The sequence below is a fragment of the Vombatus ursinus genome, unplaced genomic scaffold (genome assembly GCF_900497805.2).
Source record: "Vombatus ursinus unplaced genomic scaffold, bare-nosed wombat genome assembly UNPS02014961.1, whole genome shotgun sequence".
Lineage (NCBI taxonomy): Eukaryota > Metazoa > Chordata > Mammalia > Diprotodontia > Vombatidae > Vombatus > Vombatus ursinus.
Window position 1 is genome coordinate 1,293,797 of NW_020954739.1, and position 13,342 is coordinate 1,307,138.

Here is a 13,342-nt window from a genome sequence, read left to right on the forward strand (position 1 = left end):
AAAGAAGGGTTAGATTTGTGCTGTGTGGTCCCAGGAGGCAGGCAATCAAAGTAGGAGTGAGGGGTGGAAATGGCAGAAAGGTCAATTTTAGTTCCAAAAGGAGACAGTGTGGTGGAGTGGGAAGAGTACTGGCTCTAAAGAACCTGGGGTCAAATCCCATCACCAGTGCTTATTTGCCTGTGTGACCTTGAGCAAGTCATTTAACCTTCCTGAGCCTCAGTTTCATCAAATGTAAGATGAGGGGGTTGGACTAGATGGCTTCTGAGGCCCCTTCTAACTCTAAACCTATGACCCTATAAAAACTCTCAACTGAATAGACTGGGTCTCCATGAGGTAGTGATTTCACCATCCCTGGATGTATTCAAGCAGTGTATGCAGTAGAAGGAATTCACAGAGGCACAGAATTAGACCATGTGATCTGCCAAGCTCCTTCCACTTTTAAAATTCTAGTATTCTATAGAGAACTATCTCATCTCAATGTTTTGTTAGCGACGGGTTGGCGGTCTTAGTAAAAGAACGGGTGAATTGCCAACGCAGAAGACATTTGCAGGTTCTGCATTCCCACAGACGACTGAGTTGCCTCCTGTGTACAACAAAATCTTCTCTTTGTGTTTCTCAGGGTATCAGCGCCAGCTGACTTACAAGCGCCAGGACGGCTCATACAGTGCTTTTGGGGAGAGGGATGCTTCGGGGAGCATGTGGTAAGTCACTGTCGTTGTCATCACAGAAATGTGAGCCAGTAGTGGGCAGTGGAGCTCACATCCATACGTCCCATTAAAGTCTGCCAAGTGGATCATCTGAACCCTGTGAGAAGTATTATCCCCATTTTACAGATGAGGAAACTGAAGCATTGAGAAGTTCAGTACTTCTCAGTAAAGTATTTGGTCACACAGCTGGTTAATGGTTGGGTTGGGCTTTGAATCCAGCAGTTCAGGAGACAGACTGCCAGTCTAGCACCAAGTCATGCAATATTGGTAGTGGAGGACTTGAATTATCTAAGCATCTGTTGGAGCTTTCTCTACCAACACCAGAGCAATTAGCTTAACAAGCCTTAGTAATTATATCCTCTTTTAAAAGGAAAAGAAAACAAAAAAAGGGAAATCATATTCTGGATCTGATTCTCACTAACAGGGAGAAACTGGTTGCTTGGAGTAGAGATGATGAGAACATTGAGGGAAGTGATTACTCCCTCCTAGAGTTTGTGATAGAGAGAGGTGAGCCAGGCTAGGGTTCATAGATGTCCACCGTAGCTTTGGGGAGAGCAGACTTCACGGAGTTCAGAGGAAGAGGAGGTGGGATCTCATGGACTAAAACTACAGAGGAAGTCAGCCCGGGAATGGAATTCTGAAGATACAAAGGAAAATAATTTTAATGAGGAATAAGAAGGGAAATTGTCTGAAAAAACCAGTGTGAATGCACAGGGAACTCACCAACTAACTTAGATTTTTTTAATCTGTGTATAGAAAACATGGGCAGGTAACAAAGAATTAGAGCATGGCATAGTCTTATAAAATTATGGGGGGGGGGAGCCAAGATGGCGGAGGGAAAGCAGTGACTGTCTTGAGCTCTCTCCCAAAGCCCTCCAAATACCTAAAAAAATGGCTCTAAACAAATTCTAAAGCAGCAGAACCCACAAAAAGACAGAGTGAAGCACATTTCCAGCCAAAGACAGCCTGGATGGTTGATTAGAAAGGTATATCGTGCCGGGTAGGGAGAGGAGCTCAGTTTGGTGTGGGCAAGCAGGCCACAGCGACCCTGGAGCAGGCCTCAGAAGACTGAATCGTGGGCAGCTGTGGTGGTTTCCAGACTTCTCAACCCAGGAACGCCAAAGACAACGTGGAAGGTCAGTGGAAAAAGTTTGTGACTGCGGTGAGAGAGGAGCTAGGTCTTAGCCCCAAGTCTCGAGCACGGCAAGTCTCAAGTGCAGCGCAGGGTCGCAGCTTTTTCCTGAGCTTCCGGCCCACAGACTGAGCGGGAATCGAGTGACTGATCAGAGGGGGATTGCAGGGATCTCTTTGCCAGGGCTGAGGCAGGAATCTCTTGCTTTACCAATGCTTGGATCTGGGTCAGAGTTTTGAGGGGTAGTCCTGGGGCTAGGAGGAACGCTGGTGTGGTGAAGCTTGTTGTGGCTATGGAGAGGAAACACCTCGCCCCTTATCATACCACCTTGGAAGAACTGAAAATTTACAGGTCCCTAGAAGTACCTCTGTACAAACCCCCAAAGTTTGGGACAGTACACTCTTCACATTGGAAGCAGACTTTTACCTGAACAAAGAGTTTAAAACTCAAGTAATTGGCCAGGATCATGAGTAAGCAGCGCAAAAAGAGTCAGACTATATTATCTTACTTTGGTGACAAAGAAGATCAAAACATACAACCAGAAGAAGACAATGAAGCCAAAGCTCCTACATCCAAAGCTTCCAAGAAAAATATGAATCAGTCCCAGGCCTTGGAAAAGCTCAAAAGGGATTTTGAGAAGCAAGTAGGAGAAGTAGAGGAAAAACTGAGAGTGATGCAAGAAAATTCTGAAAAACAAGTCAACAGCTTGCTAAAGGAGACCCAAAAAAATACTGAAGAAAATAACACCTTAAAAAATAGCCTAACCCAAATGGCAAAAGAGGTCCAAAAAGCCAATGAGGAGAAGAATGCCCTAAACAGCAAAATTGGACAAATGGAAAAGGAAGTACAAAAGCTTACTGAAGAAAATACTTCCTTAAAAATTAGAATAGAGCAATTGGAAGCTAGTGACTTTATGAGAAATCAAGACACTGTAAAACAAATCCAAAAGAATGAAAAATTAGAAAACAATGTGAAATATCTCATTGGAAAAACAACTGACCTGGAAAATAGATCCAGGAGAGAGAATTTGGACTATCTGAAAGCCATGATCAAAAAAAGAGCCTAGACATCATCTTTCAAGAAATGATCAAGGAAAACTGTCCTGATATTTTAGAACCAGAGGGCAAAATAGAAATGGAAAGAAACCATCAATCTCCTCCTGAAAGAGATCCCCCAAGGAAAACTCCTAGGAATATTGTAGCCAAATTCCAGAGTTCCCAGGTCAAAGAGAAAATATTACAAGCAGCCAGAAAGAAACAATTTAAGTATTGTGGAAACACAATCAGGATAACACAAGATTTAGCAGCTTCTACATTAAGGGACCGCAGGGCATGGAATATAATATTCTGGAGAGCAAAGAAGATAGGATTACAACCAAGAATCACCTACCCAGCAAAACTGAGTATAATCCTTCAGGGGAAAAAATAGTCATTCAGTGAAATAGAGGACTTTCAGGCATTCTTGATGAAAAGACCAGAGTTGAATAGAAAATTTGATTTTCAAATACAAGACTTGAGTGGAACATGAAGAGGTAAATAGGAAAGAGAAAATCATAAGAGACTTATTAAGGTTGAACTGTTTACATTCCTGCGTGGAAAGATGATATTTGTAACTCATGAGACCTTTGTCAGTATTAGGGTAGTTGGAGGGGAAAAAATTATATATACGTATATGTAGATACAGATAGATAGATAGAAGGCATAGGGTGAGTTGAAAATGAAGGGGTCATATCTGGAGAATAAAATTAAGGGGTGAGAGAGGAATATACTAGGAGAAGGAGAAAGGGAGAGGTAGAATGGGGTAAATTATCCCACACACAAAAAAAAAAGAAAAGAAAAGGCTCTTACAGTGGAGGGGGAACGGGGAACGTGAGAAGGAATGAGTGAATCTTATTCTCGTAGGATTTGACTTAAGGAGGGAATAACATATACACTCAACTGGGTGTGGAAATCTGTCTTACCCTACAGAAAAATAGTGGGGGAAGGGGACAAGAGAGTAGGGGAATGATAGAGAGGAGAGCAGATTGGGAAAGGGAGTAATCAGAAGCAAATACTTCTGAGGAGGGACAGGGTCAAAAGAAAGAATAGAATAAATGGGTGGGCGGGATAGGATTAAGGGAAATAGAGTTAGTTTTTCACAGCATGTCTACTATGGAAGTGTTTTGCATAATTGCACATATATAACCTATGTTGAGTTGCTCGCCTTATCAATGAGGGTGGGTGGGGAGGGAGGAAGGGAGAAAATTTGGAACCCAAAGTTTTAAAAAACACATGTTTAAAAAAAATGTTTTCACATGCAACTGGGAAATAAGAAATACAGGAAATGGGGTACAGAAATCTATTCTGCCCTACAGGAAAATAGAAGGGGAAGGGGATAAGAGAAGGAGGGGGAGAGATAGAAAGGAAGGCAGACTAGGGGAAGGGGTATTTAGAATGCAAGCCATCTTGGGGCGGGGGGAGGGGTGAGATGGGATGAAAATTTGGAACTCAGAATCTTGTAGAAGTAAATGTTGAAAACAAAAAATAAAATTATTGTTGGTAATGTGACAAGGGGCTTGGGGGCTGTTGATTTCCTTATCTCTTGCCTCACATTGGTTGGAGATATTTTTAATTTAACTTAATTTTTTAAATTTTTTTTCATTTTTTCATTTTATTTTTTTAAAACTATATTAGGAAAAGAGGAGGATCAAATAAGGGGTGAATGATGCCATAAAAACTAACAGCGGAGAGAGGTCAGAGCTGCTCAGCTCTTGTTTTGCTTCTGTTTTTTTTGTCAAGCAAAATGGCGTTTGCATTAAGAAGTGATAGGATAAACATGGCTAAGAGGGGTGGATCCCCATGACAAATCAGGAGGTAGGGTGATAGTGTATAGACATCCTTACTGATTTCAAGTCACCAGGTCCAGATGAACCAAATCTTCAAAAACTCAGAAAACTGTTGGAAATGGTTTCCTTATCACTGTCAGTGATAGTTGAAGGACTGTGGACAATGTGCTGCAGGAGCCAGAGAAGGCAAGAGTCCTGATGTTCAAAAAAGGGATACGATACAAAAAGATAGGCCAGTGAATTTGACTTCAATTCCAAGGAATATTCTGGAACAGATCATTAAGTCAGTGATTAGTGAAGATCTGGTGAAGTGAACATCTTGATTTCACAAAACCTCTTTCTGGAGTATTTTGCTTTGGAGTATTTTGGGTGTCACAGCTTAAGAAAGATATTGATAAGCTGGAGAGTGTCCAGATGAGGGCAGTCAGAAGATGAAGCACCTTGAGTCCATGTGAAGATCAGTGCAGGGCACGAGGATGTTTAGCCAGGTAGACCGAACATCCCCTGAGAACTGAGGGGGACATGAGAGCTGCATTCAAGTGTTTGAAGGACTGTCATGTGAAAGAGGGATTAGACTTATTCCACTGGATCACAGACATAACCGAGAGCAATTAGTGGAGGTTATAAAGACAGCAATTTAATCTTGACGTCAGGAAACCTTTCCTAACAATTAGAGACATCCAGAAGCGGAGCGGACCGCTAGAGCGATGGCACTCCTCCTCCGTAGAGGCCTTTGAGCAGAGGCTGTGTGACCGCTTGTCAGGTATCTCCTAGTGGGGCTTCCTTTCAGAGGCACCTCGTACAAGAGGGCGACGCGGGGCCTTCTGACTCTCGGATTCTGGGATCTTGTTATTCTGTGACATGATGATTGATGGGCTGGTTGTTGTCCTTCATTCTCAGAGAGGACCTCAATGACGTCACTGTGTCGGGATCAAGGTACACTGTGTCTGACTAGATCTAGATGAGCTCAGAAGGCTCTGCCACAGGCCGGGCACAAATAGTCTATGTGAACACGTGGAGTGGAGATGGCCCTAAATTTGCATATCTCACATTTCTTTTTGGCTACTGAAGCGGTGATTACAGAGAGCCAGTATGGCTTCTGAACTGGTTGAATAACTGGACTCAAAGTATCAGTCATTCGTACACCAAGCACTGTGCCAGGTTCTATGGATACTCAAAAAAAAAAAAAAGAGAAAGAAAGAAAGAAATAATCCCTGCCCTGCAAGTCTCTTTCATTTGTGGAGAGATGGGTCAGAGTGAAAAGAGACTTAAGGCAGGGAAACCAATTAGGAGGTCCAGGCCAGTAGTGCCTGTGTGAGTGAAGAGAAGAAGGGGGTGGGGTGCGAGAGCTGTTGTATAGATAGCAATAAAAAGATTCAGCAGCTACTAATTAGATGAGTAGGGTAAGAGTGAGGAGTCAAAGGTACCACCAAACTGGGGAACTTGGCTGACTAGAACTGTGGTATTCTGGTGGTCACTAATGTTGCAGTGTCAGCTTGGGTAGAGGTCTTTAGTGGAGTGCCCCAGGGATCTGTGCTTGGCTCTAGGCTGTTTAACATTTATATTAGTGACTTGATTAAAGGCATAGGTTCTATGCCTTTTTTGCAGTTGCCACAAAGTTGGGAGGAAAGCTAACACACTAGACGATGAGAGTTCTAATCCTAACTCTGTTACTAGTTATATGACACTGGGCAGTCACTTAATTTCTCTTAGCCTCAGTTTCGTCATTTGTAAAATAAGAGGGTTGGACTTGATAACTTCCAAGGTCCCTTCCAGCTCTAAATGTATGGTTCTGTGATCCTAAGTGTTGTGATTGTAAGTATGGAAGAGGGCTTACACTTGCTCTGTTTGGCCCCAGAAGACAGATCCAGGAACAATCGGTGAAAGTTGCAAAAAAGCAAAGTCAGGCCAGAAGTCAGGATTAACATCCTAATTTGTTGTGGTTGCTTAGTCATTTTCAGTCGTGGCCGACTCTTTGTGACCCCTTTGGGGGTTTTCTTGGCAAAGATACTGGAGTGCTTTGCCATTTCCTTCTCCAGTGCATTCAGGGTTAAGTAAGTGACTTGCCCAGGATCACACAGCTAGTGTCTGAGGCCAGATTTGAACACTAGTCTTCCTGAATTCAGGCCCAGTGCTTTATCTACTGAGCCACCTACCTGCCTCCTAACATCCTAATAAATAGAACTATATAAGAGTAGAATGAGCTGCTTTGTAAGTTGGTAAGTTCCCCTTCCTTGAAGACCTTTGAAGGGAATTTAGGTGATCAATGTGTTATAGTGGGGATTCCTTTTCAAGTTTGGGCTACGCTAGATGCCCCAAGAACCTTTCCAACTCTAAACTCTGGGATTTTGTTGTAAATAAAGCACTTTGCAAACTGTAGAGTAATTATACAATGTGAGTTTATTATTATTTGTACTTGGGTTTGACTTTTTCAGAAGCCCTGCCCCACCCATTGTTTCATGTTATCATCATTATATTCCAGTGAGGAGGTGTAGTTCGGTGTAATGAGGGCTGCTGTCTTTGGAGTCCAAAAATCTGGGTTCAAATCCTATTTCTGACATCCTCAGTTTGCTCAGCTGTGAAATGAGGGAGCTGAACTACGTAGCCTCCAAGGCCCTTTCTAACTGTCGGTCTGTGATCCTCTTTTCAGTTATTATTTCCATTTTAAATATGAGGAAGTTGAAGCCCTGAGAGGTTAAAAAGATAGCCGATATCACAGGAAGTAAGTAGCACAACCTGACCTTAAACTCAGGATTCCTGACGTTTAGGCAAGTGCTCTAAAGAGCTCAGGAAGTCTTTGTGTATTTAGAGGTGCGTGTTAGAGTTGGCTATGTTGGCATGTTTACATCCCAATTCTTTTCCACCTTTGTGGAAACAAACATCCAGGGCCAGAATTAGCCCATGGCCAGGTCTTCCCAGTACAATATAGTCTTCTCTCCTTGCTGGCTACGCTTAGCCTGCAGCACCCAGTAGGCCAAGGTTTATTGACACACAATCAGAGAATGTCAGATTTAGAAAAGTCATGTGGTGTAACCCATACCTGAGTAGGAGGCCCCTCTGTGACAAATGGTTATTTGACCTCTGCTTGGAGACCCCTGGTAACTGGTAACTCACTGCTTTATGAGATGACTCATTTTACTTTTGGAAAGCTCAGAGTATTAACAAGTTTTTCTTAATGTTGACCTGGCATCTGACTTTGTAACATACTCCCATGGCTCCAAGATCTACCCTCTAGGGCCAGGCAAGACAAGTATATGTCTCTCATACGTTACAGCTTTCAGATCCTTGAAGACAGCTGACCCAGCCCATTTTCCTCTACTCCAGGTCACTTGAGTTGCCTTATCGGCAAAAGCTGTTTTCCATTTCCATTGAGAGAGGACGTAATTAAAACTGCAACAGAAGGCTCTGAGCTTGACCCAACAAAGCACATCTTGATATTGAGAGGGGGAGAGAGAGACTAGGAGTCCACAACCTTTCAGAAGTGGTGTGCCCCTGAATCTACCCCAGTGCGTGTGGCATGTTATTAGGCGTGGTGCTGGTGGCTAAACACTGAGGCTCAGAAAGGGTCCGGGAGGGTTATAGGTTGAGGTGGAGGTCATTAACTATCAAAAGGGGTTGACACCAGCTCCTGTGGCCAGTGACAGATTAGCAGGCCATTGAACCTTAGGAGTTCAGGAAACAAGTGTCATGGCAGGTAATTGTGGTCGGTGGCAGTGATGGGGGAGATGCAGCAACTGAAGGGGACTTTTATGGTGACTTCAGTGTCCACTTTGGGCATCAGCTCACTGCAAGTCAATTCGACTGGTGACTTTTCTCAGGGCTGGAGTGTGGGGGTTTTTAATGGGATGAGCTATAGGGACTTACACTATGAGTGGGCATCTTTCCCATGTGCAATCTACATGTCCCTAGAGAGCTGTGAAAAGCACACTTGCCTTGGACAGATCCTGGCTCTGTGGTTTAATAGTAATTGTGTGACCTTAACAAGACACTTAGACTCTCTGGGCCTCAGTTTCCTCCTATGTAAAATAGGGGCAATAATGAGAATGCTCTACCTGCCTCGTGGGGTTGTGGAGAAGATCATACCTTGTAAACCATGAAGGACCATAGAACTAATCATAAGAATAGTAATATTAGTACATAGTACATAGAACTAATCATAGGAATGGTACTATTTCTGTAGGGCTTTTACAAAGCACTTTCCTCATAGTAGCCCTTTGAAGTAGATCATACAAGTAACGTTAGTCCCATTTTTCAGGGATGAAATTGAGGCTCAGAGAGATGGTCCCATAGCTAAAATCCCACCTTCTACAGGAAGTCTTTCAAGAAGATCTCCCTTAATTCTAGTGCCTCTCTTCTTTTGATTACCTGCAATTAATGCCGTATGTAGCCTGTCTGTGCATGATTATTAGCGTGTTGTCTCCCCCATTAGCTTGTGAGTTCCTTTCTCAGCACAGTGCCTGGCACATAGTAGACATTTAATAAATATTTATTGACTAACAGCTAGTAAATGTTTAATCTGGGATTCGAACCCAGATCTCCTAACTCCAAGCCCAATACTATGATTGTGTATCAAAAATCTCTTGCTATTCAGTCGTTGTTAAACCTACCAGCAGGATATTGCAATAGTCCAGGCAATAGGTTGATGCAGGCCTGCACTAGGTTCCAGGCAATATCAGAGCAGAGACGGGGGTATATTTGAGAGATATTACTAAAGTAAGATCAATGGGCCTTTGCAACAGATTACATATGGGAGTGAGATATAATGAGGGGTTAAGGATGACTTTTAGGTTGCAAGCCTGGGGAACTGGGAAGATGGAGTTGCCCTTGACTATAATAGCGAAGCTAAAAGAAGGGGAGTTTAGAGGGAAAAATAATGAGTTATGTTTTGGACATGTTGAATGTAAGATTTCTATCGGACATCCAGTTCAAGCTGTCTGAAATGAAGTTGGAGATGCGAAATCAGAGGTTAGCAGAGGTTGGGGCAGGATAAGGAGTTTTGAGAATCATCAGCATGGAGATGGTAATTAAATCCATGGGGGCTGATGAGATCGCCAAGTGACATAGTATAGAGGAAGAAGAGAAGAGAGCCCAGGACTGAACCCTGAGGGACACCTGTGGTTAGAGGCTGTGACCTTGGAGGAGGGTCAAGCAAGGACAATGAGAAGGAGCGGTCAGAGAGGTAGGAGGAGAACCAGGAGAGTGCAGTATCCTGAAAACCTAGAGAGAAGAGAGTGATCGACAGTGACAGAGGCTGCAGAGAGGTTAAGGAGAATGAAAACTGAGAAAAGGCCTTTGGATTTGGTGACTTAAAGATGATTGGTAATTTTGGAGAGAGCAGTTTCAGTGGAATGATGAGTCTGGAAGCTGGATTACAAGGGGTTAAGAAGTGAAGGAGAAGAGAGGAGGTGGGGGTACCCCCCTACTGTAGACGGCCTTTTCTAGAATTTTGGCCACAAAAGGCAGAAGTGACATAGGACAATGATAGGGGGAATGGAAGGATCAAGTGAGGGGGTTTTGAGGATAGGGGACACCTGGGCGTGTTTGTAGAAAGTAGGGAAGGAGCCAGGGAGAGATGGAAGATAAATGAGTGAGAGAGTGGGGATGGCAGAAGGGGCAGTCGCTGGAGGAGATTCCCACATCTAATAGTTTAATTGCCAAACAAGGCTCTTAATATAGATTATTATTATTATTGTTAGGCTTCTTTGGGATACTGGACTCTTGTCTTCTTGCCCAAATTTTGGCAAGTCAAGACGTCGCTCGTGCAATGTAACTTGAATCCAGCGTCATGGCCCCCATTCCCTTGTGCATCATTGTAATATCATAGACTCTCTGAGATGGAAGAAAGCCCAGAGATCACCCAGTGCAACCCCCAATCAAGCATAAATCCCCTCAGTCAAAGAAATGGTGGTTCTTGGTAATTACCCATATTATCTCAGCCCTGTGAGGTAGGTCGTCAGGGTCATCCCCATTTTACAGATGAGGCAACTGAGGCTCATAGAATGTGAGTTCCTCTAGGAATCATGACAAGGTTCAAAATGTGCAGGGGAAGATGGACATGGCAGTATAAATCACTTATAATCCTTCTTGCCACATCAGAGTGAATAATCACTTGACCAACCAAAGCCAAATGAACATTTGGCTCCAATCTACACATACTCCTCAAGGCCAAATGCTCCATTATAGGAGGCCCATCTGTTCCGCTCAGGGTGGGATTTGACACCTCCACGCTTGGTGGAGCCCCTTAACAGCTGAGGCCTTGGGTCCTGTTTTCTCCCACTGTTGCTTAGTTTTAGTTGTGCTGTTTTCTCTGAGTCAGAATTCATTTTGGAGGGAACTTACTTTTATGACATGGCTACATCCCTTTTTGATATAATGAACGTTCCTTTTGATTGAAGATCTGGCACTGCTCAATCCCTAGATATGAAATCTTGTGATATACAATTACTTAACACTTAAAAAATGCTTTGCCAGGCAGGGTGCCTCCCACCCTTCTCTCCTCAGGGGATGGATAAACCTGATAAGTCAACGGCGGAAAACAGGCCAGAGCTCTCCTTTGCTGCAAAGAGGCTCCATTTCTTTGGTTTGTGGCTTTGGTATCTTGACATAGAGAGAGCTAAAGATCAGAAGGAGATATAAGGATGTTTCTTTCTTTGATTGAACACATCTAATTAGTTTTTTGAGGGTTTTTTTAGATGACCAATGATTTTTTTTAATTAGATCGAACTTTTTTCTGTTGTAATCCTTTGATTTTATTTTAAAATTTTTTCATATAATCTGTGTTGACACATCCCAACAGAAACCCAACAGATACTGCCTATAAAGTACATCCTGAAAAAAAAAAAGTTAGGCAAAACCACCTAATTGCAAATACACATTTAAACAAGAAGCATTCATTAAATAATGATTGTGTGCTGAGTCCAGGGCTCTATCCTGAGGAAAATAACACATTTAGATAAGACAGCCCCTATCCTCATCAGTGGTCCAGTTGGGGATAAAACACCCACACAGCTGGCTGGAATACACAATATTACATGATAGATGCAGTAGAGAGCCACAGAACACCATGTGCGCTGGGAGAGAGAAGGCCACTGGAACTGGAAGGGTTAAACTTTTGTTCCCCATGTATTGAATTTGAAGAGAGATTACTTCATATGCTATTTCTCTGCCTTGCACAGCAAAAAGCTGCTTGTGTGGTGTTGTGGGATGGAGGGGCCAAGGGACCTGGGTTTGATTCCCAGCCAACTTTAAGAGTAACTGACTGAAGAGACATGAGCAAGTCACTCTATCATTCCATGCCTTAGTTTGCAGATCAGTAAAATGGACGGAATTATCCCTCTACCCTCTCTCTCACAGGGTTATTGTAAGAATAGCACTCTGTAAACTTTCAGTTGCTATAGAAGTGTATTATTATGAAAGTCAAACCTTTAATAGTAATAATAATAATAATAATAGCTAGCATTTACGTAGCACTTAAAGGTTTACAAAGCATTTTATAAATATTGTCTCATTTTATCCTTACAACAACACAAGGAGATAGATACTGTTATCCCCATTTTACAGATGAGGAAACTGAGACTAAGAGAGGCTCAGTGATTTGCCCAGGGTCACACAGGTAGGAAGTGTCTGAGGTGGGACTTGAGTTGAGATCTTCCTGACTCCAGTTCTAGTACTCTGCTCTGTGTTCTACCTAGCTGCCTCAGTGAAAGAAACGGAGCCCATGAGGGACATGGAAACATGACAATCTACAGGCCCCCCAATAAATTCTTTGTTTAATGATACCAAGACTCCCCAAGGGATTTTCCAGAGGAAACGACTGAAGCCTGAGCCAAACTTCCCAAGACCCAATTGAAAAACCTTGGGAACAATGAGACCGTATTAGAGAGAGAGAGAGACAGAGAGACACAGAGACAGAGAGAGACAGAGATTCTCATGTGAATGAACTGTAAAAAATGAATTGTAAAAATTCATTTTTAAAAGGTCTATAATATCTGTAAATGGAAGATTTTCCTTATAAATGAAAAGGACAAACCGTCCCTTGAGAGGCATCTGGGTATAATGGAAAGAGGGCTAAAGGAGGAGCTGGGGGGCCCGGCTCTGCCTCAATTTATAGGTGACCATGGCCACATCGCTTTCTGTGCTTTATCCTCTGCTTTCTCATCTGAAAAATGAAGGGGCTGAATCTCTAAGGGTCTTTTTGGACCTGCTATTCTGTGTTCTATTTTCTGTGATGGCTTTCAGCTCTGACATTCTGTTTATGTTCTAAGATTCCATGTAGTTCTGACATTCTATTGTTCTATGAGTTAGACAAGATCCCCACCTCATCCATCTTGGGGATTCCTTCAACATTCCTGGCAGATCCATCTAGCCTTGTTGTCTTTTGAAAAGTCATATTATAGTGAGTATTCTCTCTGCTCGGCCTTCTCTTTTCTCTCTACCTTCTTTCTCATTATCTCCCATTGCTTTAATTATCATCTCCATGCAAATAACTTCTGGTCTGATAGATCCAGTCCTAGTACCAGCAGCTGCTTATTGGATATTTCAAACTGGATGCCTCCTAGTCATCTCAAGCTCAACCTGTCCAAAATTCCACTTAGTTATCTTTCTTCTCAAACTTGGTTGTCTTTCTTCTCAAACCCTCTTCCAAATTTCCCCGTTTCTGTTGAAATAGGGAACCCTCCA

General features: G+C 42.8%; 1 protein-coding gene across 1 annotated transcript in view; it reads left to right on the forward strand.

Annotated features, from left to right (window-relative positions):
- CPAMD8 (C3 and PZP like alpha-2-macroglobulin domain containing 8) overlaps window positions 1-13,342 on the forward strand; it is a 160,537-nt gene that overhangs the window by 94,215 nt on the left and 52,980 nt on the right. The window contains exon 27 of the mRNA XM_027845395.1: window positions 620-701. Within this exon, the coding sequence (XP_027701196.1) occupies window positions 620-701 (82 nt within the window). The remainder of the gene's footprint in view (window positions 1-619; window positions 702-13,342) is intronic.